The 26,505-nt window shown below is 36.8% G+C and overlaps 2 protein-coding genes and 4 pseudogenes across 2 annotated transcripts; 2 read left to right on the top strand and 4 right to left on the bottom strand.

The window, feature by feature from the left end:
* Nucleotides 1-335: 335 nt before the first annotated feature.
* On the top strand, nt 336-3,904 carry LOC130961806 (serine/threonine-protein kinase BSK3-like; annotated as a pseudogene).
* Nucleotides 3,905-4,422: 518 nt separating this feature from the next.
* The window catches only part of LOC130962728 (pentatricopeptide repeat-containing protein At3g18020-like), a 28,355-nt pseudogene continuing 6,272 nt past the window's right edge, over nt 4,423-26,505 (top strand).
* On the bottom strand, nt 7,053-9,110 carry LOC130962727 (pentatricopeptide repeat-containing protein At3g18020-like; annotated as a pseudogene).
* On the bottom strand, nt 9,640-12,303 carry LOC130962726 (serine/threonine-protein kinase BSK3-like). The gene is made up of 7 exons (XM_057888900.1): nt 12,222-12,303; nt 11,892-12,112; nt 11,578-11,774; nt 11,311-11,458; nt 11,101-11,253; nt 10,655-10,768; nt 9,640-9,885 (listed from the first exon to the last, which is right to left on the bottom strand). Exons 1-7 carry the CDS (start codon nt 12,301-12,303, stop codon nt 9,640-9,642), a joined length of 1,161 nt encoding a protein of 386 aa, XP_057744883.1.
* Nucleotides 16,734-19,719, bottom strand: LOC130962725 (gamma-soluble NSF attachment protein-like; annotated as a pseudogene).
* On the bottom strand, nt 19,161-24,050 carry LOC130960508 (pentatricopeptide repeat-containing protein At3g18020-like). The gene is made up of 4 exons (XM_057885920.1): nt 23,703-24,050; nt 20,144-21,958; nt 19,638-19,866; nt 19,161-19,173 (listed from the first exon to the last, which is right to left on the bottom strand). The coding sequence occupies exons 2-3, from the start codon at nt 21,746-21,748 to the stop codon at nt 19,861-19,863; spliced, it is 1,611 nt and encodes a 536-aa protein (XP_057741903.1). The 5' UTR covers nt 21,749-21,958; nt 23,703-24,050; the 3' UTR covers nt 19,161-19,173; nt 19,638-19,860.

The following is a 26,505-nucleotide window of genomic DNA, read 5'->3' as shown; positions in this document are numbered from 1 at the left end:
ATTCCCTTTCTTAAATGAAGTAGCTTTACATTTGTTGAGTATTTTTTTATGTTGTTCTGATCATTGTCTTCTCTTCTTGTTAATTGTGAAAATGGTTCTTGATGCTAATGCTTGATGACTTTGTTTTAGTTGCTTGAGAGTGATCAAAGGCTATGCTCTTTTAAACCCTTTAAACCTTAAACAAGGATTTTTTTTTTAATGTGAGTTACAGGCATTTCTTGCTCCAAAATTTGCAGCTGCATATGTTTTTTTTTTTGGATATATACAGAAATTCAAATAATTGAAAGTGGAAGAGGTTGTCATAGCTTCAAATATTATTATTTTAGTGAATCAAAATGGGGATTCAGTTCTCCAGCCTCGTGCCGTGCTGCGTAAATTCACAAGTTAAGACATCTGTTATTGAAGTTCCGCATACTGGTAGGTAACAATAATACACTGTTAATAATATTATGGTGCATTATGTTCTGCTCAGTAATTTCAAGAAATTGTGGTTCATAGATGTTTAATGTAATGTTTTCTTTTCCAAGAAATGAAGATAGAAGTGAAGCCGATAATGGGCCTGCATTTCGCGAATATACATTTGAGCAACTTAAGAATGCGACATCCGGTTTCTCTGTTCAGAATATAGTATCTGAACATGGAGAGAAGGCTCCAATTGTTGTGTATAAAGGGAAGTTGGAGAATCAAATGAGGATTGCTATTAAGAGGTTCAATAGGAATGCTTGGCCCGATTCTCGGCAGTTTTTGGTAAATGTTACCTTTCTTTCTTAGTGGATTCTAAAACCACACACTGTAACTTTCAATCCTCACATGGTATTGGTCTCAATTTTAGTTAATAAGGATAATTTCATTTTGTAACTTCATAAGGAAGCTAGATCTGTTGGCCAGCTTCGTCACCAAAGATTAGCGAATTTACTTGGTTGTTGTTGTGAAGGCGAAGAGAGGTTGCTTGTGGCCGAATACATACCCAACGAAACACTCGCAAAACACCTTTTCCATTGTAATAGCTTCTTTCATGCATATGATTTGTTCTTTTCTTTTAATAATTGGAAAACGAATTGGTATGCCTTGAATTAATATAGTGCTTACTATTTTGTTTTTATCTGCTTTGTCACGAGTCAATCCTGGTGCATTGTTGGTGCATAATATGGGATTAGTACTGTCCAATAACTGAATAACATTCATCTTGTTAAGAAAATTAGGTTTTGTACTGTCAAAATACAAAATAGCACTCAAACTAAACAAAAAATCATAAATAAATCTTCCCAAAGAATTATGCTAGCTTCAATATTTGATGATTATCCTGTTTTCTGGTGATGGTTTTCATGAACATACTGCTAAGTCTATGATATGCGAAATAATTGATGTTTGTCTCTATATCAGGGGAAACTCAACCGATGAAATGGCCAATGCGACTGAGAGTTGTTCTACATCTTGCAGAAGCTCTGGAATACTGCACGAGCAAAGGACGTGCGCTCTATCATGACCTTAACGCATATAGAGTTCTATTTGACGAGGTAAAATTTTGTGTCTTCCTTGTGTATGTGTCTAATGTAATTAAATTAATACAAATCCTGTGTTAGAATTTTGCAGGATGGTAATCCTAGGCTTTCAACTTTTGGCCTTATGAAGAATAGTAGGGATGGGAAAAGTTATAGCACGAATTTAGCATTTACCCCTCCTGAGTATCTCAGAACTGGTATGCCATTTTTCTTCAGTAGTAGCATTGTGTTGATATTAAATTGAAAAATCAGTCTTTTCATTTTAGAATATATGATCATTAATCGTTTGTAAGAGTAGGATGATAACAAAATTTTAATAACTATTTTTCTTCTGTAGGTAGAGTAACACCAGAAAGTGTAATATATAGCTTTGGAACTCTTTTGCTTGACATTCTGAGTGGAAAGCATATCCCTCCAAGTCATGTAAGTCATGTTACTTTAGGGAAAATTGTGCCATTGAAGATTGCACAATTTTATTTCTTTATATATCCTTTGGTGTGTAAACTTGAATATTATATGTAATGTGACAAGTATCTCTAATTTTTTGAAAATGTTGAAGTAGGCTCTTGATTTGATTCGAGACAGAAATCTTCGGATGCTGACGGATTCTTGCTTGCAAGGACAGTTTTCTGATGATGATGGAACCGAGTTGGTGCGCTGGGCATCTCGATGTTTACAGTACGAACCAAGAGAGAGGCCTAATCCGAAGTCATTAGTGGCTGCTTTGGCCCCTCTTCAGAAAGAGACAGAGGTTGGTATAATACTGTCATTCATTTGATTTCTTCTGTTATCTTTTTATTTCTTTTAGGTTCCTTCACATGAATTGATGGGTATCCCGCATGGTTCTACTTTAGCTTCATTGTCTCCGCTCGATGAAGCTTGTTCAAGAAAGGACCTGACTGCCATTCATGAAGTTTTGGAAAAATTTGGCTATAAAGATGATGAGGGAATTGCAAATGAGGTTCTCTATCTAAATTTGCTATATGCCTCTAAAATTGTTTTGGAAAAAGTTTAGTGTGCTTATGGTTTATATTTCTGTTTTCAGATTTTGTGAAGAAAAAAGAGAAATCAGTGTTCTGTTTTCATCTCGTGTTTCTCTTTTTCTTCACAAATCCTGAAAATAAAAACACTGAAAATTAAAATGAAAATGCAAACCAAAAGCATCATGTGTTCTTTTATATTGACTTATTCAGACAAACTATTAAGTAATATGTAATTTTTTATTTAACTTACCTTGTTTCTTTGTCATGTGCTAATTTGAGTTTTTCTCTGTTGTGATGCTACAGTTATCTTTCCAGATGTGGACTGATCAAATGCAGGACATGCTAAATTGTAAGAAAAAAGGCGATGCGGCTTTCCGGCAGAAAGATTTTAGACTTGCAATTGATTCTATACACAGGTAGATTTCTCATGGGGATGCTCATTCATCTAAATTTGTCTTACCTTTTTTTTAGTCCTTAATGAACTATGAATAATACAATTGCAAGTTATATCCTTGCTCATGTGAAGTTTATGTAGGGTTAGTTGTACTTTTCCTTGCCCTTAGAACTTATGTCAGGCACTTTAATACTTGAATTCTAAAAATGTGCAAATTGACACTCTAAATTTCTCCAAATATGCAAATTAACCATGTTAACAATTTTTGTTCATCAGTTGTTAACAAAGGTTTAAGGTGCCACAGTTGCATATTCGGAAAGTTTAGAGGGTCAATTTTCATATAACACAATGTTTTCAGGGGTCCTTTTTGCACATTTTTAAAGTTTAGCAGTTAAAGTACATATAAGGTAAATTTCAATTAACCCTTTACATAATGATGAATAGTTTTTGATTTTTAATTAAAATATTCATTAACAAGATAGAGTAACATTCAAGAACATAGCCTTTCTGTTATTTGATCTATATATGCACACACATAATGACATAAATATTGTTGTGTTATATATCACTAGAGTAAGACCTTATTTATCTAGTGCAAAAGTAGATTAAATTAGTTTGGTAAATGATATGTGAAAACTTGTATTCAAATGAGAAACAATAATAGCAACAAATCCATGATTGTTTTCATATCCTCTCTACAATTTCGTCCCTCAAAAGTTAAAAATCACAATACCATACCTTGATCTATTTTAAACAAAATAGATTTCTCTGTTACTTTCAGTTCATTGATGCCGGAACAATGGTTTCTCCAACGGTACATGCGCGTCGCAGTTTGTGTTATCTCATGAGCGAAATGCCGCAGGAAGCGCTAGGCGATGCAATGCAAGCGCAAGTGATTTCCCTTTGTGGCACATTGCATTTATCTTCAGTATGTTCCATTGGGTGGACTTGGAATGGAGCATGAAGCACAAGTAGCACTCAAAGAGGGAACAACATTGGAAGCCAAAAGGAGTGGACAAAAATGAAGAGTGTGTTTTGTACATAACACAGTTTCATTGCAATGGTTATACTTATACACATATAATTATCATGTATTATCAAGAAACAAATGATTGGATGATGAGTGTAATTGGTGATTGAACCACCCCTACCCCTTTTTATTGGGTAGGCTTGGATGTTGGTTAAGTTCTATCCATGATTTGATTTGATTAATGATGGAGCATTAATACAAACTCAGCATCATTTTATCTTTAATAACAGGAAGGAAAAAAAACTGTGAAATGTGGAAATGTTCATTCTTGTTACTATGAGCACTTGTAAAAAATATGAAGAGTGAATACAAGAATGGATGCCCGAAGAGTCAAAATTTTTTGTTGCTAGTTAGGTATCATTTTTCTAACTAAACACAACTTTTTGCTTCTTTCTTTTTTTCGCCCTTATATTTCTTTTTGGAAAAAAAAAGAGGAATAAAACAAAGAAGAGTACGGAAAAAAAAAATGCAGACAAGGACACATACAAAGAAGGGTGTTTATGATGAAAATTCATGTGCAGTTTTTTATTAATTTCACGTGAAGTTAGTACAGAACCTGTTCGACCAAATGCCCCAAAGGAGCCTCTGTCCATTGGCTCATCGCGTGTCAATGTAATGCAATCACGCACCACCACCTTTCTCATCCATAGTAAATCCAAACCCTTCTTCGTTCTCCCCTCTCTTCCATTCTCAACCACCATCCACAACCACACCATTCAACATGGACAACACCACCACACCACCACCACTTTCCACAACCGCAACCTTGCCGCCATCATCCACTCCCTCTGTGACGCCCACCGTTTCGATGAAGCCCACAACATCTTCTCCCTCTTCCTCTCCTCCGGCTTCCTCCCTGACCACCGCACCTCCAACGTTCTCCTCTCCCGCCTCCTCCCCTCTCAAACCCCGCACCGAACCTGGGCTTGTGCCCTTTCTTTGATCCAAGCTAACCACGGCTTTGTTCCCTCCATTGTCACCTATCACCGCTTAATGGATCACTTTTGCAGGTTTGGTCAACCCCAACAAGCTCACATACTGTTCTTCGACATGAAGGGTAGAGGGCATTGCCCCAATGTGGTTTCTTATACTACTCTCATTAATGGGTACTGCTTAATTGGTGGAATTGGTGATGCCCGCAAGGTGTTTGATGAAATGCTTGATAGTGGTATTGCGGCAAATTCTTTGACTTATAGTCTTTTAGTCTGCGGGTTTCTTAGGAAGAAGGATATAGAAGGAGCAAAGGGAATGATGTGCCAGTTATGGGAAAAGATGAGGGTTGAAAGCAAGGCTTCGATGAAGATGGCAGCCTTTGCGAATCTGGTTGATTCTCTGTGTAGGGGAGGGTTCTTCAATGAATTGTTTAGGATAGCCAAGGAGTTTGCATTAGGGGGCAGTTTGTGTGAGGATGTTGCATATGGACAGATGATAGATTCACTCTGCAAGGTTGGAAGGTATCATGCGGCTGCTAGGATTGTGTATATAATGAGGAAGAGAGGATTAGTTTCGAGTGTAGCATGTTATAATTATATTATACATGGGCTTAGCAAGGATGGTGATTGTATGAGAGTTTATCTGTTATTAGAGGAAGCTGAATTCGGATTCTTGCTTTCTGAGCATACCTACAAGGTGTTGGTGGAAGCTCTTTGCCAAGTGCTGGATGTGGACAAGGCAAGGAAAGTTCTTGAACACATGCTAAGTAGGAAGGCGTCGACAAGACTAGGATTTACAACACCTATTTAAGAGCTCTTTGTATTGTGGATAATCCAACTGAACTCTTGAATGTGCTTGTGCTCATGCTTCAAAACCAGTGTCATGCAGATGTGATCACACTTAACGCAGTTATCAATGGATTTTGCAAGGTGGGGAGGATTGATGAAGCTCTAACGGTATTACAGGACATGTTGAGTGGTAAATTTTTCGCTCCCAATGTTGTGACCTTCACTACTATAATTTCTGGTTTATTGGACACTGCAAGAGTTGATGAAGCTGTTGAGTTGCTCCATAAAGTAATGCTTGAAAATGGTGTAAGACCGAGTGTTGCGACATATAATGCTTTTCTCCGAGGCCTATTCAAACTAAAGAGGCCAAATGATGCATTGAGGGCCTTCAATAATATGGCAAGTAATGGCATTACTGCAGATAGTACCACTTATACTGTTGTGGTAGATGGTCTATGTGAATCTAACCAAAGAGATGAAGTGAAGAATTTTTGCAACAATGTTATATGGCCTTCAGGGATTCATGATAATTTTGTTTATGCAGCAATTCTAAAAGGGTTCTGTCGCACCAATAACTTTAATGAAGCTTGTCATTTTTTGTATGAACTGGTAGATTCTGGGGTGTCTCCAAATATATTTAGTTATAATATTGTGATCAATTGTGCTTGCAATCTAGGTTTGAAAAGGGAGGCTTACCATATTGTTAGAGAGATGAAAAGGAATAAACTCACACCTGATTGTGTGACATGGAGGATTCTTGACAAGCTACATGGCAAAGTGAGGACGCACAATCATTTTGAAGATCGAAATTTGTCAGCACTCTATGACAGAGCTTCACTTGGTACTTGATGGATGGTGCTGCCATTTTTTAGACCTTGGTGGGATTGCTACCGTCTTGAATTGATGTATGTTGCATGCTTCAATCCTACATTTGTGCCTTTGGACAAGTAATTAAGCATTATTTTTATATATTATAGACAGATAAATATAGTCTTCTCATTAATAAAATACAAAATTTCTACCACAGTTCCATTATTATTTATTGATCTAAGTCCATTTATAATTTCTCTTGGGTTGGTAGACAAATGGCCCATCAGCTTTCACAGCTGTTAGAGCTTCTCTCTTAGTTTTTTATTAGCTTTAACCGTGAAACACAAAGCCAATGTGTCATGTCTGTCTTTAGTTATATAGTAAAATCATTTTACTATATAACTAAAGACATTTTAGACTTTTTATCCATCACTATATGACAAAGACTTGACTGCTACTCAGATGGTACTTGCTATATTGCTGTCTATAATATATAAAAATAATGCTTAATTACTTGTCCAAAGGCACAAATGTAGGATTGAAGCATGCAACATACATCAATTCAAGACGGTAGCAATCCCACCAAGGTCTAAAAAATGGCAGCACCATCCATCAAGTACCAAGTGAAGCTCTGTCATAGAGTGCTGACAAATTTTGATCTTCAAAATAATTGTGCGTCCTCACTTTGCCATGTAGCTTGTCAAGAATCCTCCATGTCACACAATCAGGTGTGAGTTTATTCCTTTTCATCTCTCTAACAATATGGTAAGCCTCCCTTTTCAAACCTAGATTGCAAGCACAATTGATCACAATATTATAACTAAATATATTTGGAGACACCCCAGAATCTACCAGTTCTTACAAAAAATGACAAGCTTCATTAAAGTTATTGGTGCGATAGAACCCTTTTAGAATTGCTGCATAAACAAAATTATCATGAATCCCTGAAGGCCATATAACATTGTGCCAAAAATTTTTTGCTTCATCTATTTGGTTAGATTCACATAGACCATCTACCACAACAGTATAAGTGGTACTATCTGCAGTAATGCCATTATTTGCCATATTATTGAAGGCCCTCAATGCATCATTTGGCCTCTTTATTTTGAATAGGCCTCGGAGAAAAGCATTATATGTCGCAACACTCGGTCTTACACGATTTTCAGGCATTACTTTATGGAGCAACTCAACAGCTTCATCAACTCTTGCAGTGTCCAATAAACCAGAAATTATAGTAGTGAAGGTCACAACATTGGGAGCGGAAAATTTACCACTCAACATGTCCTGTAATACCGTTAGAGCTTCATCAATCCTCCCCACCTTGCAAAATCCATTGATAACTGTGTTAAGTGTGATCACATCTGCATGACACTGGCTTTGAAGCATGAGCACAAGCACATTCAAGAGTTCTATTGGATTATTCACAATACAAAGAGCTCTTAAATAGATGTTGTAAATCCTAGTCTTGTCGACGCCTTCCCTACTTAGCATGTGTTCAAGAACTTTCCTTGCCTTGTCCACATCCAGCACTTGGCAAAGAGCTTCCACCAACACCTTGTAGGTATGCTCAGAAAGCAAGAATCCAAATTCAGCTTCTTCTAATAACTGATAAGCTCTCATACAATCACCATCCTTGCTAAGCCCATGTATAATATAATTATAACATGCTACACTCGGAACTAATCCTCTCTTCCTCATTATATACACAATCCTAGCAGCCGCATGATACCTCCCAACCTTGCAGAGTGAATCTATCATCTGTCCATATGCAACCTCCTCACACAAACTGCCCCCTAATGCAAACTCCTCGGCTATCCTAAACAATTCATTGAAGAACCCTCCCCTACATAGAGAATCAACCAGATTCGCAAAGGCTGCCATCTTCATCGAAGCCTCCCTTTCAACCCTCATCTTCTCCCATAACTGGCACATCATTCCCTTTGCTCCTTCTATATCCCTCATCCTAAGAAACCCGCCGACTAAAACACTATAAGTCAAAGAATTCACCGCAATACCACTATCAAGCATTTCATCAAACACCTTGCGGGCATCACCAATTCCACCAATTAAGCAGTACCCATTAATGAGAGTAGTATAAGAAACCACATTGGGGCAATACCCTCTACCCTTCATGTCGAAGAACAGTATGTGAGCTTGTTGGGGTTGACCGAACCTGCAAAAGTGATCCATTAAGCGGTGATAGGTGACAATGGAGGGAACAAAGCCGTAGTTAGCTTGGATCAAAGAAAGGGCACAAGCCCAGGTTCGGTGCGGGGTTCGAGAGGGGAGGAGGAGGGAGAGGAGAACGTTGGAGGTGCGGTGGTCAGGGAGGAAGCCGGAGGAGAAGAAGAGGGAGAAGATGTTGTGGGCTTCATCGAAACGGTGGGCGTCACAGAGGGAGTGGATGATGGCGGCAAGGTTGCGGTTGTGGAAAGTGGTGGTGGTGTGGTGGTGTTGTCCATGTTGAATGGTGTGGTTGTGGATGGTGGTTGAGAATGGAAGAGAGGGGAGAACGAAGAAGGGTTTGGATTTACTATGGATGAGAAAGGTGGTGGTGCGTGATTGCATTGCATTGACACGCGATGAGCCAATGGACAGAGGCTCCTTTGGGGCATTTGGTCGAACAGGTTCTGTACTAACTTCACGTGAAATTAATAAAAAACTGCACATGAATTTTCATCATAAACACCCTTCTTTGTATGTGTCCTTGTCTGCATTTTTTTTTCTCCGTACTCTTCTTTGTTTTATTCCTCTTTTTTTTCCAAAAAGAAATATAAGGGCGAAAAAAAGAAAGAAGCAAAAAGTTGTGTTTAGTTAGAAAAATGATACCTAACTAGCAACAAAAAAATTTTTGACTCTTGACTCGGGCATCCATTCTTGTATTCACTCTTCATATTTTTTTACAAGTGCTCAATAGTAACAAGAATGAACATTTCCACATTTCACAGTTTTTTTTCCTTCCTGTTATTAAAGAAATAAAATGATGCTGAGTTTGTATTAATGCTCCATCATTAATCAAATCAAATCATGGATAAGAACTTAACCAACATCCAAGCCTACCCAATAAAAAGGGGTAGGGGTGTTCAATCACCAATTACACTCATCATCCAATCATTTGTTTCTTGAATAATACATGATAATTATATGTGTATAAGTATAACCATTGCAATGAAACTGTGTTATGTACAAAACACACTCTTCATTTTTGTCCACTCCTTTTGGCTTCCAATGTTGTTCCCTCTTTGAGTGCTACTTGTGCTTCATGCTCCATTCCAAGTCCACCCAATGGAACATACTGAAGATAAGATGCAATGTGCCACAAAGGGGAAATCACTTGCGCTTGCATTGCATCGCCTAGCGCTTCCTGCGGCATTTCGCTCATGAGATAACACAAACTGCGACGCGCATGTACCGTTGGAGAAACCATTGTTCCGGCATCAATGAACTGAAAGTAACAGAGAAATCTATTTTGTTTAAAATAGCGATCAAGGTATGGTATTGTGATTTTTAACTTTTGAGGGACGAAATTGTAGAGAGGATATGAAAAACAATCATGGATTTGTTGCTATTATTGTTTCTCATTTGAATACAAGTTTTCACATATCATTTACCAAACTAATTTAATCTACTTTTGCACTAGATAAATAAGGTCTTACTCTAGTGATATATAACACAACAATATTTATGTCATTATGTGTGTGTGCATATATAGATCAAATAACAGAAAGGCTATGTTCTTGAATGTTACTCTATCTTGTTAATGAATATTTTAATTAAAAATCAAAAACTATTCATCATTATGTAAAGGGTTAATTGAAATTTACCTTATATGTACTTTAACTGCTAAACTTTAAAAATGTGCAAAAAGGACCCCTGAAAACATTGTGTTATATGAAAATTGACCCTCTAAACTTTCCGAAATATGCAACTGTGGCACCTTAAACCTTTGTTAACAACTGATGAACAAAAATTGTTAACATGGTTAATTTGCATATTTGGAGAAATTTAGAGTGTCAATTTGCACATTTTTAGAATTCAAGTATTAAAGTGCCTGACATAAAGTTCTAAGGGCAAGGAAAAGTACAACTAACCCTTACATAAACTTCACATGAGCAAGGATATAACTTGCAATTGTATTATTCATAGTTCATTAAGGACTAAAAAACAAAGGTAAGACAAATTTAGATGAATGAGCATCCCCATGAGAAATCTACCTGTGTATAGAACTCAATTGCAAGTCTAAAATCTTTCTGCCGGAAAGCCGCATCGCCTTTTTTCTTACAATTTAGCATGTCCTGCATTTGATCAGTCCACATCTGGAAAGATAACTGTAGCATCACAACAGAGAAAAACTCAAATTAGCACATGACAAAGAAACAAGGTAAAAGTTAAATAAAAAATTACATATTACTTAATAGTTTGTCTGAATAAGTCAATATAAAAAGAACACATGATGCTTTTGGTTTGCATTTTCATTTTAATTTTCAGTGTTTTTTATTTTCAGGATTTTGTGAAGAAAAAGAGAAACACGAGATGAAAACAGAACACTGATTTCTCTTTTTTCTTCACAAAATCTTGAAAACAGAAAATATAAACCATAAGCACACTAAACTTTTTCCAAAACAATTTTAGAGGCATATAGCAAATTTAGATAGAGAACCTCATTTGCAATTCCCTCATCATCTTTATAGCCAAATTTTTCCAAAACTTCATGAATGGCAGTCAGGTCCTTTCTTGAACAAGCTTCATCGAGCGGAGACAATGAAGCTAAAGTAGAACCATGCGGGATACCCATCAATTCATGTGAAGGAACCTAAAAGAAATAAAAAGATAACAGAAGAAATCAAATGAATGACAGTATTATACCAACCTCTGTCTCTTTCTGAAGAGGGGCCAAAGCAGCCACTAATGACTTCGGATTAGGCCTCTCTCTTGGTTCGTACTGTAAACATCGAGATGCCCAGCGCACCAACTCGGTTCCATCATCATCAGAAAACTGTCCTTCCAAGCAAGATGAATGTTATTCAGTTATTGGACAGTACTAATCCCATATTATGCACCAACAATGCACCAGGATGGACTTGTGACAAAGCAGATAAAAACAAAATAGTAAGCACTATATTAATTCAAGGCATACCAATTGGTTTTCCAATTATTAAAAGAGAAGAACAAATCATATGCATGAAACAAGCTATTACAATGGAAAAGGTGTTTTGCGAGAGTTTCGTTGGGCATGTATTCGGCCACACGCAACCTCTTTTCGCCTTCACAACAACAACCAAGCAAATTCGCCAATCTTTGGTGACGAAGCTGGCCAACAGATCTAGCTTCCTCCTGAAGTTACAAAATGAAATTATCCTTATTAACTAAAATTGAGACCAATACCATGTGAGGATTGAAAGTTACAGTGTGTGGTTTTAGAATCCACTAAGAAAGAAAGGTAACATTTACCAAAAACTGCCGAGAATCGGGCCAAGCATTCCTATTGAACCTCTTAACAGCAATCCTCATTTGATTCTCCAACTCCCCTTTATACACAACATTTGGAGCCTTCTCTCCATGTTCAGATACTATATTCTGAACAGAAAAACCGGATGTCGCATTCTTAAGTTGCTCAAATGTATATTCGCGAAATGCAGGCCAATTATCGGCTTCACTTCTATCTTCATTTCCTGGAAAAGAAAACATTACATTAAACATCTATGAACAACAATTTCTTGAAATTACTGAGCAGAACATAATGCACCATAATATTATTAACAGTGTATTATTGTTACCTACCAGTATGCGGAACTTCAATAACAGATGTCTTAACTTGTGAATTTACGCAGCACGGCATGAGGCTGGAGAACTGAATCCCCATTTTGATTCACTAAAATAATAATATTTGAAGTTATGACAACCTCTTTCACTTTCAATTATTTGTATTTCTGTATATATCCAAAAAAAAAAAACATATGCAGCTGCAAATTTTGGAGCAAGAAATGCCTGTAACTCACATTAAAAAAAATCCTTGTTTAAGGTTTAAAGGGTTTAAAAGAGCATAGCCTTTGATCACTCTCAAGCAACTAAAACAAAGTCATCAAGCACTAGCATCAAGAACCATTTTCACAATTAACAATAAGAGAAGACAATGATCAGAACAACATAAAAAAAATACCCAACAAATGTAAAGCTGCTTCATTTAAGAAGGGAATATGATAGTACTTTTCATTATTTTTTGTACATTTTTCGTTTCGTTGGGTTGGTGAAGAGAATTGAAGATGTCACATACATAGAAACACAAAGTAATAACAAAATCATCACAAAGCAATAATCCCAAATCCATATGATCTTTAAATACTACACAACCAAACAACTAAGCAATTTTAGCATTTAAAGCTAAAAGGTAAATAAAAAGGACATCCATCATAGATGAAACATTTAAATGCATTTCATAAAAGTTAGGGGGAGAAATCATAAACACACAGAAGCTGAATATTTAACTTCACATGACAGCATAGTATCTAAGCATCTATTTGCATCTAGCTTTCAATTTTTTTTTCTCTTATTTCACTTTCTCCCTTTTTCTCTCCGAGTCAACTCAATAGTATAGTTAGAAAATGCACCTAAAGTCTTTTCCATTTTTTCTACTTTGCCAAACTAAACAATGAATAAAGCAGCACTTTTTGAACCTACCCAAAAAGTAATTTCACCTTTGAAATTCTTCTTCAGTTCTTCTTCAATGGCAGTGAGAAAAAAAAGTTGACTCCTTCTTTTCTCCTCTCTCTTACCTAGACCAAATCAAAAGCTTTTGCGAGATCCACATTTTCTTCCCAGAAAACAAAAGAGAAAAATAATAATAAAACCAGAAAAATTGTCTGAATTTTTCAAAGTTCAAGTCTTTTTCTCGATCCAATCAAACCCCATTTATCATTTTTCTCAGAAAACTTGGGATTTTCTTCTTTTGTTTCCTCCAAAACCCAACAATTCTTCAACCCAGATCAAGTAAAATATTAAAACCCAATTTTTTAAGTATAAAAAAATTTTCGTTTTTTAAATTGAAGAAAATCAATAAAAGAAGAATGAAACTCTAGCTGAACTGATCAACTTTGTGAGAAGCACAAAATGTATAAAGAAAAATGATGGTGAGTGATGATGAAACTAGGCTTCTCAATTTTATTTTATTGGCCCTTTCATTTGGAATAAAATTAAGGCCATAAATTCCTTAATCCTATATTTTTGTAGGAGTATCATTAACCTTCATAAAAATAATTACAAAATATACTCCATTTTTTTTTTGAAAAAGTTACTAATTTTATTTTGATCCTTTCAATTATTGATTTTTTAACTTTGTCCTTTTTCTCTTTTTTTGAGTACCAAAAACGGAGAGAAATTAGAGTTTTTGGAGAGCATCAACAAGATTGAAGAAATCTCCTTCCAAAATAGAGTGTGGATTGAAAAACCTAACTCTGCCCTCCCCTTTCTTTTTGATTTCAGAGGCATTGAGAGAAGAGAAGTAGCTAGGGTTTCATTCAACTTCAATCCTGCCATTCTCATCCTCTTCCTCTGCTGCAAATTTCGTACGCCTCCGCCGCCGCCGCTCCCTGCTTCTTTTCATTCTTACATTAGAAGCATTCAGAGAAGAAAAGGTCCGCTAGGGTTTTCATACAATTTCAATTCCTGCATTTCTCTCTTCCTCTTCCTCTGCTGCACATCTCACTGGCATATTCTCGCCGCCGCAATACGCCGCAACCTGCGACTGCCGCCGCGCTAGCTGCCGCCGCCGCGCAAGACTGCTGACAGACATTCTCAAGGATGACAGCAATTCTAACTCTGTATGTTCTCTAGTAATCTGTTTCCCTGTCTCCTTATTTTTGCAGCCTTCCCCAATTAAATCTTGGTTAATTTGCTATTATCGTTGTGATTTTATTGGTGTTGTGGTTTGATGCTTGATGCGCTTTCTCTGTTTTTTGGCGTTCGATTAGGAATTCGTGCAATCTTTTCATGGGAACCTGTGCGATGATGATGCCTTGAAAGTCATCAAGTTGGGGATTCCTGGTTGATTTTGTTGAAGCCATTATGGAGGTAGTTCCATCCAATTTGATCACATCTCAGGATAAAGACTGCAATTTTGTAACTTTTAATTTGATTCCATATTCTAGACAGCTTATACTGTCTAAAGTCTTCGATATTTCTTTATGTCTATGCAGATCTTGCATTTTTTTATATTAAAAGCAAAGTTTTTGAAAGAAGTTAGTTGCTATTTAAAAACATTGCAACTTTTTCATGTGAGGTTGTTAGAAAATACTACGTGATTTCACATAATTTTGTGCCCAACAAACTCAAGGTTACCATGTGAAATTCTTAGTGTTTGTTTGGCTTTTGTTCTTGTTTTTTGTTTCTGCTTTCAGTTTTTAGGACTCTAGGAAGAAGTGGTAAAACATGAAACGAAAACAGAAAACACCATCTTGATAAATAGTGTATAGTTTCTGCTGAGTGAGTGGTGAAAATGTTGCTTGACAAATGGTTTTTATCCCAAACTGAAAAGCTGCTTGTTCATCATGCATGATCTTGTTAACTAAAATAAATATTGCTAATTGTGTTCTCTCCGTTCTCCTACTTATAACTACAGGATAAGCCAGCTTTCATATTCTGTGTCGAAGACAGAGCACTCTTTTTTTTGAAGAGCAACTTTTTTATTGTTTTGGTAAACTTATCCAGGATTCAAGAGCCGCGTTAAGTTCTTTAGTATTCTTGATCCAACAAGATCCTGTAATTATGTTTCTGAAATCTCTGATGCTGGATTTCTTGGTCCTCTTTTCAAGGTATTATTTCTGACCTTGTATCTCTCTTTGGTTTTACACCTATGATTGACTAGTTCTTGATCGAAGTTTATTACACATTTTGTAAAATACATTCCAGGTTACCATGGAAGAACATCCAACTGAAGCTTTCACAAACACATCAGCGGATAAGTGTTGGGAAACAATTCTTGACAGACTAAACGCTGAGATCGAGAGGTGTAAGAGTCTAGGTGAACAAGAACTCCCCCCCTTGGAGGTTTTGCAAAGCATTAGTGGTCATAAAATGTTCGGATTCCTTAAGCCATCCATTATTCAGGTAACGCTATCTCAAATATTGAAGATCTTTTCAGCCACTGAGGAAGTTATGATCTAACTTCTGAAGTTTTAATCAATTCCGGCAAACAATTTCAGGCCATTGAAGCTCAAGATCCCAGTCATCAATGTGTAGAGTACTGGCATCACAAAGAACTTTCCTCTGAATCTTCAGGCAGTGGAAATGATGCCTCTAAGTGCTCAAATGGTTCAAGCAACTCTCTGGGTGATGTCAAGACCAAACTTTTCGGCTTCAATTTGATAAAGCAGGAGCAAGAAGATAACATAGAAGGACATTTTCGTTCATTTGAAGAGATGAAGTCATTGCTACAAGGATTCCTAAAAAAGGCCAGTCCTGCCGAGTTGAGTGCAATGCTCAAGTTATTTAGCTCTGATTCACAAGTTACTCAATGGAGAGCGGCATTCGTAGCGTTGATCGAAGAGATCCAGAAAGGTTGTAGATAAAAGAAGAATAAGATCTCTCTAGTCATTTTTCAATTTATTCAGTAGTTAGGTCCATTCATAACTAAACTGAAGAAAATTCTGGGTAAGGCCAAGATATAAAATTTTCTTTTGTTCCTAGTAATAGAGTGAACTTGTTAGTTAGAGGTGGCTAATGCTATTAAACACCCATTGTAGTTGCTAGTGCCTTTGTCCCATTTATACTTTTCTTTTTTATATTTATATTTTTCTTTTTAAGCTAGCTTTTGGTGTCAATTAGGCTTTATTGATTTCATCTTTACTGATCTCCATTTATCTCTAAATTTCCTCTATATAAATAGAAAAAGAAATGCTGCTGATATATAAATGATGATTGATCAATAGAAACAATACATGGAGAACTTTGCTCCTCAAATAATGTGTTTCATTTTCAACCCTTGTGTTGTAATTATTCTATAATTAGTACATATTTGTTTATATTAGGATAGATTTGGTGCAGATTTGTTTTGAATAGCTTTTATTACCTGTTTTTTTTTCCTTAATTAGGTTGTAAATAATCTTTATAGCTTTTATTACCTGTTATTTTCTTTCCTTAATTAGGTTGTAAATAATCTTTATATTCTGTATGTAATCACTCTTTAAGTGAAACAATTCAGGAATAATATTTAAAAATCTTCTTTTCAAGTCCTTGGCTACTCTCTTTTAAGTTCATATTTCAGTATTGTTCTCCTACAGGGCCTAGTATACCAAGACATGTTTATAAAGCATAGCATTCACAATTTTTGTCACCTTTACATTGAATAAGATTGAACACTTGGTACACTTGGTGCACCAATCCTCTTTTTAAGTTTCATTGTTCTTAAGATCAAAATATTCTTATGGTACGTCAGAAACGAAAAATTAATAAAAGAAATGTGGCCCGGAGAATTGTTAAGTGAGGTCATTTTCATCTAGAGGCTGGTCTTCCTGTCTGGCAGTGTTACCCTTCAATGCACTCACATCTCCTGTTGGCAGTTTCCTTGCTAGCCTAATCATCTGTAGAATTCAAAACTCACATACTAAGTTTCATACAAAGGCTAGTTCACATCACAAGAATTGTGCCACAAGCTCTTACTTCTTACCACTCAGTATGCTTACATTAGAAATCAATGTAATTAGGGACAGGGTAACAAAATATATAGTGAAAAATAAGTAATATCCCGAATTAATTTCTAAGAAAATTTGTAGCCAAATATTTTGTTCTTCAAATATTTTAATCGGTCTTAACATCAAACTGTTCATTAATATAGAAGAACTAATACGAGGATTTTAAAAATTTTTAGCAACTGTTGTGTCTTTGTTACATAATAATAGGGATCGATTTGTCTAACCTTTTACCAAAATTTGACGTCTAATAAAATAAAAGGTTAAAGCCTGATTTGGTAATTAAAATTTGTTGAGGATTAAAAATCTTTTAGAAGTCGATATCGGTATTACACTCTAAAAAATTGATTCTCTGATGTATGAATTTTCTGACTGAACAGTTATTAGAACTTCTTCCAAAACCACCTTGTATGAAATCTGAATATGATCATACACAGGAAATGTAATATATACAAACTTAGGTTACCGAGTGGTCAAGATTTGAAATGCTGCTCGATTGGGCGATACGTTTGATTTCTTCAATGTCTCCATCTGAGTATGCAGCAAGGAGATTGCTAGCACAGCGATTCTGGTCACTTTTGCAAAAAGCATCAATCCTAGACACACCACACAACCATATTATCCATAGATATTAATAATTGATTAAAGTGACATTCAATCTTTTATAGTAAAGGAAACTAACAAGAGAGGAGGCAGAAACTCACTGAGAGCAGTCATTATAACACATCTCTGCTTGCTTGTAGTCATTAGTATAAAGGTAGATAATAATTGCACTGAGATATGCCTGCATTTATGAGCATCTCTGTTAGAGGAATTTCTCCCTAAAAATAACAAGCAATTCCATCACAGCAACATACATATATATACAGTTACAGTTCAAATGCAGAATGCAAAATTAAATCAATCCTAACCTTGCACTGGCTATTGGTAGCATTACACTTGGAAGCTGCTAAGCTGAACTTCAATTGGAGAGGCGCAGCGTCCAAATACCTTTGTGTTACAGAAAACATACCCCGGAAAATGTTGCAAAATCAGCATTCAAGGAAAATTGCTAGAAAATTTTGAATGGAACTTCATACTTTACTACACAGACTTACTTCTCAAGTTTTATATAAACAGCAGTAGCAGAACGATAGAGATCAAAGGCCATTTGTCCTCCTCCATCTTCCTCAAGAATTGTAATGACATCAGTATATAGCTGAATAGCTTCTTCAGGCATGGTTTCTTCCAAAGCACTGCATAGTGAGAAAATAAAGAAAGCTACATATCATTTACATAATTCAGCATCTCCAAGCCATAAAGTTCATTTTGTTTGTTTTCACTTGTTCTTTAACAAAATCCTTAAAGCATAGAACACTGAAAATGAAAACAGAAACCAAACAATACCGGGCTCCCTTTGCAAGAGCATCTGATGCAGGTTGTGGCCTCCCACACTCAATGTACAATTCCGACGCCCTTTCGAGAGAAGCTCACAACTTCTCTCCAGTTTCTGAGTTCCTTTGCCATATTAGCAGCTGATTCCATGTGCTTAGCTGCATCCCAAGGGCTGGTTTACTTGTCAAGGACACAGAAACACATAATCCTTTCACAGTGATTATAGAACAACCAGTTATAAATAAGGATACGAAGCAAGCATCTCTTGTCAAGGACGCCCTTTCGAGAGAAGCTCACAACTTCTCTCCAGTTTCTGAGTTCCTTTGCCATATTAGCAGCTGATTCCATGTGCTTAGCTGCATCCCAAGGGCTGGTTTACTTGTCAAGGACACAGAAACACATAATCCTTTCACAGTGATTATAGAACAACCAGTTATAAATAAGGATACGAAGCAAGCATCTCTTGTCCCTTGGAAGCTTTCTCATATGCTGCTTTTGATCTCTCATAATCCTTGGCAACTCTAAATCGATTAGCTGCCAAAATTAAAGAGTTACATGCTTTAATTTTCATACATCTCTATCTATATTATCAGAATTTAAGGTATGAATAAATAATGTTGTTTTACCAGCCTGTTCATAAAGGGAAGTAGCACTACTCCAATCTGCAGCCTAAAATACTACAAATTTTAAGGACATCCTATCAGACTAGCCACGAAAAAATTTAAATAAATAAAATACCAAAAACAGCAATAAAGATTCAGCAGTCCATCATCCATATTTTACACAAGATTCAATTGGGGAAGGCTGCAAAAGTAAGGAGACAGGGAAACAGATTATCAGCAAAACATTTGCTATGCAGCCGAAAAACTGGAGAACATACAGAGTTAGAAATAAAGAGCATCCAGTCAATTATCAAAGCCTCATGAAAGATGAAATGCTAGAAAAAATAATTAAGAGTTAGAAATAAAGAGCATCCAGTCAATTATCTCTATTCACTCTTAATTATTTTATCCATCACTATATGACAAAGACTTGACTGATACTCAGATGGTACTTGCTATATTGCTGTCTATAATATATAAAAATAATGCTTAATTACTTGTCCAAAGGCACAAATGTAGGATTGAAGCATGCAACATACATCAATTCAAGATGGTAGCAATCCCACCAAGGTCTAAAAAATGGCAGCACCATCCATCAAGTACCAAGTGAAGCTCTGTCATAGGGTGCTGACAAATTTCGATCTTCAAAATGATTGTGCGTCCTCACTTTGCCATGTAGCTTGTCAAGAATCCTCCATGTCACACAATCAGGTGTGAGTTTATTCCTTTTCATCTCTCTAACAATCTGGTAAGCCTCCCTTTTCAAACCTAGATTGCAAGCACAATTGATCACAATATTATAACTAAATATATTTGGAGACACCCCAGAATCTACCAGTTCATACAAAAAATGACAAGCTTCATTAAAGTTATTGGTGCGACAGAACCCTTTTAGAATTGCTGCATAAACAAAATTATCATGAATCCCTGAAGGCCATATAACATTATGCCAAAAATTCTTCGCTTCATCTATTTGGTTAGATTCACATAGACCATCTACCACAACAGTATAAGTGGTACTATCTGCAGTAATGCCATTACTTGCCATATTATTGAAGGCCCTCAATGCATCATTTGGCCTCTTTAGTTTGAATAGGCCTCGGAGAAAAGCATTATATGTCGCAACACTCGGTCTTACACGATTTTCAGGCATTACTTTATGGAGCAACTCAACAGCTTCATCAACTCTTGCAGTGTCCAATAAACCAGAAATTATAGTAGTGAAGGTCACAATGGGAGCGGAAAATTTACCACTCAACATGTCCTGTAATACCGTTAGAGCTTCATCAATCCTCCCCACCTTGCAAAATCCATTGATAACTGTGTTAAGTGTGATCACATCTGCATGACACTGGCTTTGAAGCATGAGCACAAGCACATTCAAGAGTTCTGTTGGATTATTCACAATACAAAGAGCTCTTAAATAGATGTTGTAAATCCTAGTCTTGTCGACGCCTTCCCTACTTAGCATGTGTTCAAGAACTTTCCTTGCCTTGTCCACATCCAGCACTTGGCAAAGAGCTTCCACCAACACCTTGTAGGTATGCTCAGAAAGCAAGAATCCGAATTCAGCTTCCTCTAATAACTGATAAGCTCTCATACAATCACCATCCTTGCTAAGCCCATGTATAATATAATTATAACATGCTACACTCGGAACTAATCCTCTCTTCCTCATTATATACACAATCCTAGCAGCCGCATGATACCTCCCAACCTTGCAGAGTGAATCTATCATCTGTCCATATGCAACCTCCTCACACAAACTGCCCCCTAATGCAAACTCCTCGGCTATCCTAAACAATTCATTGAAGAACCCTCCCCTACACAGAGAATCAACCAGATTCGCAAAGGCTGCCATCTTCATCGAAGCCTCCCTTTCAACCCTCATCTTCTCCCATAACTGGCACATCATTCCCTTTGCTCCTTCTATATCCCTCATCCTAAGAAACCCGCCGACTAAAACACTATAAGTCAAAGAATTTGCCGCAATACCACTATCAAGCATTTCATCAAACACCTTGTGGGCATCACCAATTCCACCAATTAAGCAGTACCCATTAATGAGAGTAGTATAAGAAACCACATTGGGGCAATGCCCTCTACCCTTCATGTCGAAGAACAGTATGTGAGCTTGTTGGGGTTGACCGAACCTGCAAAAGTGATCCATTAAGCGGTGATAGGTGACAATGGAGGGAACAAAGCCGTGGTTAGCTTGGATCAAAGAAAGGGCACAAGCCCAGGTTCGGTGCGGGGTTCGAGAGGGGAGGAGGCGGGAGAGGAGAACGTTGGAGGTGCGGTGGTCAGGGAGGAAGCCGGAGGAGAGGAAGAGGGAGAAGATGTTGTGGGCTTCATCGAAACGGTGGGCGTCACAGAGGGAGTGGATGATGGCGGCAAGGTTGCGGTTGTGGAAGGTGGTGGTGGTGTGGTGGTGTTGTCCATGTTGAATGGTGTGGTTGTGGATGGTGGTTGAGAATGGAAGAGAGGGGAGAACGAAGAAGGGTTTGGATTTACTATGGATGAGAAAGGTGGTGGTGCGTGATTGCATTGCATTGACACGCGATGAGCCAATGGACAGAGGCTCCTTTGGGGCATTTGGTCGAACAGGTTCTGTACTAACTTCATGTGAAATTAATAAAAAACTGCACATGAATTTTCATCATAAACACCCTTCTTTGTATGTGTCCTTGTCTGCATTTCTTAGTGAGTTCCTTGAACATTGAGTGCAAATCATTCTCTGAGTGGACCTCGTGACAACAAAGCTTGAATTACGGCATGGTGCCTCCAGGTTAACCCACCTGACATCTTTTCTCAATGGTGAGTATATGTCTACAGCTGTCCAATTTTTCTTACTGTAGATCTGCAAAATTTCAGATTTATCAATGAAAGTTACTAATCATGCATGCTAAAACTTAAAAGGCTACAATTGCAAGAACAATTCAACTAAAATGAAAGAACAATTCCTTAATTTCAGGAATTGAGAAAACCCAATTTCTGAACCACTGAACCATACTCAGTAATCCAGCATTAAGGTGATGTTAGTCAAATAAAACCAACTTTTTTAAGTCCAAATGGTTTTATTGTGGGCACTTATATGGCCATCAACTTCTCCTTCAAGTGGTAACTTCATACTCTACGAATTAAAGGAGCAGTGTTGGCCAAGAAGCCATAAGGATGAAAAGAGCTGAAGAGCATCAATGCCTTAGTCTCCTCCTTGAAATTATGCCCTGCCTTGGAGCAACTTTCTTTTACGGTAGGTTAATCAGTTAATTAATGAATCGTATCATACTATTGCTTTTTTGCAGTATCTCTTAACTAATTAACTGATATATGTTCATCACTATTTTGGATGCAGATTGATCCTAAGAGTTATTCATATTGGGGTTCAAGGACAAAGTTTTCATACTTAAAGTAAGCAACTAAGTACAGGGAACTGCAGCAACTAAGGCTGACAAGGTTAACGGGATTTACAAATAGAGTGGAGGAAATATCAGTAGCAAAAAGATTTATTGGACTAGTAGTCATGAAGGGAAATATTACAAAGATAGAGACATTAGATGGGACTTACCTAGATTAGGCCAAGGGTGTATATGGGCCGGGTAAAACCGGGTTTGTCCTAACCCAGGCAGGCCCGGCCCTAAATATGTACCAGCCTACCAGGCCTATTTTTTAGACCCTAACCTGGTCCGAGATACAATGAAACCTAAACACTTTATAGCCACAATTATACCGGGTGAAAACCGGGCCTTTAATCATTCTTTACAGATTTTACTACGAATTCAAACTCAGTGTATGCCTTTTATCAAGCAGAGCATTCTTTAATCTTCACGGGGTAAAAGTTCCCCAAGTATGCCAATATGAAGCCAATCCCTACATAGATCTAATCGAAATTGATTGTAGAACCACTACTGATATTTCAAGTCCAAATACATTGATAATTAGAAACATATCAGGAAGTAGAAATTCATAACAGAAACTTCACCAAGCAACCTAAATCAATTTTCTCCTTCAGGAAAATAATAAAATAAAAAAAAATAAAAAAATAGAAAGAACCAGTACACCGTATACAAGCTTTGATATTCTTTTTCCAAGGGTTGATATAAGCAAGGTTATCAAACACGCGAGTCTAAATATACTCGTGGAACTGACGTAGACTCGACTCATAGACTCATACAAGTTTACCTATTATGATTTTTTTAAAAAATATGTATATAATATATAATATATATTTACGCAAATATAGGCATTCAAAATTAACAATTTCAACCTCAAAACACATAATAAGTTAAAATAGTACTACAATTATAACAAGTTCTAGAACACATACAGTAACACTGTAATTTGCTAAAATTGCAACTGCAATAGCTTTCAGTGACATGAATCAACATCATTCTCCAACAGAACTAAAATAAATTCAACCTTTTTTCCCTTGCAAATTACAATTATGAAAAATGAATTAACAATTATCAGAATTCAGACAAGCAGAGTTCAGACTATCACAGAACAACTAAAAAATTTAAGTCAGTAACAACTAACAACTAAAAATGCAGTAAGTCAGCAAGAAACTCAAGTAACAACTATGAAATTGTTTTTAAAAACCATACCTGAATGGAGCGGAGAAGCAGCGCAGTTGTGCAGGCAGGGAAACGGCGCAGTCGTGCAGGGACGTCTGGACGTGTGCGGCTATGGACGAACGAACGACGGCAGCGCGGCGGACGGCAGAGATTCGACGTGCATCAAAGCAGAACAGAGAGCGAGAATGCGAAAGTAAGGAGAGGCAAAGCAGAGAGTAGAGAGCGACGTGCGTCTGTGCGCGAAGCCGAGCAGACGAAGGAGAACGCAGGCGACCGGCGGAGAACGGCGACGAACGGCAGACGGCAGAGGTCAGAACACTGAGAGAGTAAGTGAGAGTGAGAGAACGGGGAGAGTGAGAGAAAGGTGTGACCGAGCCAATTAGGGTAAGTGGGTAACGTTTTTTTTTTTTTTGGTGTAGGGTAAGTGGGTAACGTTAATCTCTCTTGTTTTTCTTTTTTTTGGGGCCAAAACGACCTCGTTTTTAGCTCAGACGGGCGGCGTCCAATGCAAACTCAACGCCAATTTTGGTCGTGTTTAAGCAAGTCCATCGGAGTCTATCTGAATTTATTCAAAAACTAATATCTGTCCAAGTTTACGAATTAATTGGCGAGTTTAACAACAAAAAATACCTGACCAAAAAAAAAAAAAACAACAATAAATAGAAAAACGAAAATGTTATTTTTCATTTAAATTTTAACTTTTGGTCAACCTTTAAATTTAATAATATATTATTTTAAATTTTTTATACCTACTTTTACAATTAATATAAAATGAAAGTTATTTATTTTTTATTTTTTTTTTACTCTAAAAGCTGAATAAAAAATAATTTTTAAAAAATATCTATTTGCGCTGAAATAAAAATATATTTGATAATATCTTATAAGTTCCTGACATTTGAAGATTCAATTATCGGGAATAATTTTATAAGAGTATCAGAGCTAAGAGCATCAGAACTAAACAAATAGAATAAATCAACAATAGCCAAAAGTTTAGAACAACAAATTACCTTTATAATTATAAGGATTAAGTACGATTTTGGTCCTTAAAATAAGGGTTGAAAATTTTTTTCGTCCTCGACCTTTTTTCACTACAAAATAATTCCAAAGATTTAACTTAGTTTTAAAATCGTCCTTCGGACAAAAATGTCATTCCCCCTTCTTCCCAAAATCAACTAACGCAGAACCAGAAGCTAAACCAGACGTTGGAGCAGAAGCAGAAGCAACACCAATAAAACAATCAACCAGAAGCACAACAACAACAATAACAATAATTAGATAATGAAATTAGCAAAAGGACAACAACAAAACCAAGAACCCAGAAGATAATGAAATCAGAAGATCAACAACAACAAAAACCCAGAAGAAGAAAAATCCAAAAACATCATCATCAAAAGAAACACTAGAAAATCATTATCATCATCGTCAAGAACCAAGAAAAACAAGAACCAGAAAAACAAGAACCCAGATGCAGAACTCAGAACTCAGAAAACAAAAAAATCATCATCATGCAATTACTATAATCAGAAGCAATTACTAATTTACTATAATCAGAAGCAGTATCACCAATAATAAATTAACAACAACAATTGTGAAGGGTGAATCAATAATGGTGAATCAACAATGATGAAGCAACAACAAAAGCAAAAATAAAAACAGAAATAGAAGCAGAAGGCAGAAAGCATAAGCAGAAAAGCAGAAGCAACAACAGGGCTCGATAGCGACGGGACCTCACTCCAATGGCGGCGACGGGACAGGGCTCGAGCGCGACTGATGACGGCGGTTCGCGATGAGGACGACAGCAGGACGTGGCTGGACGCGGTCTTCATCAGCGCCTTCGTGCTTCTCTTCTCTTCCTCTCCGCTTCTCTTTCTCTCTTTCTCTACTTGCAGTGATGCGAATCCAAGCCAGCGGTGACGTCAGTGAACTGCAGTTGTACTGGTGCGACGACGGAGAGGAGCTGTAGCGGTGGTGGACGGTGGTTTCGGTGGTTTCGCTGGCATATCCTCCCCCCTTCTCCTTCCCCCTTCTTCTTCCCTGCCCCCACCCTCTGCGTGATTCCCCCTTCCCCTTCCCTTTTGTTTTTTTTCTTTTTTATTTTATAATTTTTTAATGAAGGGTAATTTAGTAATAAAAAAAATAAAATTGGTAAAAAAGGATAATTTTAAAATAAACTGAAATTTTGGAGACCATTTTGTAGCAAAAAAAGGTCAGAGACAAAATCGATTTTCGATCTCTACGTTGAGAACCAAAATCGTACTTAACTCTAATTATAATAACAAGTTCAGAACAAATCAAGTACGGGCTTATAGCTGGATATGATCCTTTTTTACTGAAATGGAGTTAATACTTGTCCCAAACCCCCAAAAGGCCAAAACACCTCGTTGATTTGAACATTGTAAGCAACTTTATTCCGATTTATGAGCCACTATTGGCTTATCTATGGTAGTAGTAAATAGTAATACCCGGTACTAAAGTAGACACTGTCCTTGTATGTGTCCTTTTTGTCCTCAGTTATTTTAATCGGACATCTTTGGAAGAACTAATTAAATATATTAAGCTATATTGTATGTATAGTAGGGTTGAGTACGGATAGTGGGTATCTTATTATCTATCCGAATCTAAACCAAACTAATTAAATTAGTTCTAGAACTAACAGGTAATCGGATCCGGTCCGAATCAAACCAATGCCTCTCTCTAGTAATTAGTTCGGGTAACGGTTATGGAGTTCGGAATCCGAACCAACTTGTGGACCCGACCACATATTAATTAAATAAAAAATAAAAATTTAAAAAATATAGATATGCCTTTTAATGATTTTGAGTTTCTTACCCAA

This window comes from Arachis stenosperma, chromosome 2 (assembly GCF_014773155.1).
Source record: "Arachis stenosperma cultivar V10309 chromosome 2, arast.V10309.gnm1.PFL2, whole genome shotgun sequence".
Taxonomy (NCBI): Eukaryota; Viridiplantae; Streptophyta; class Magnoliopsida; order Fabales; family Fabaceae; genus Arachis; species Arachis stenosperma.
The sequence above is the reverse complement of the archived record's forward strand: the minus strand, read 5'-3'. Positions and strand labels throughout refer to the sequence as shown.

Bases quoted from the DNA above. Each gene is read 5' to 3' on its own strand.
- LOC130960508 (XM_057885920.1), bottom strand. From the start codon at position 21,748: ATGTGCAGTTTTTTATTAATTTCACATGAAGTTAGTACAGAACCTGTT.
- LOC130962726 (XM_057888900.1), bottom strand. From the start codon at position 12,303: ATGGGGATTCAGTTCTCCAGCCTCATGCCGTGCTGCGTAAATTCACAA. The intron at 11,459-11,577 runs GTATGCCTTGAA...AACTGAATAACA, and splicing joins AATAATTGGAAAACCAATTG to TTCATCTTGCTTGGAAGGAC. The intron at 10,769-11,100 runs GTTCTCTATCTA...GTGATGCTACAG, and splicing joins ATGAGGGAATTGCAAATGAG to TTATCTTTCCAGATGTGGAC.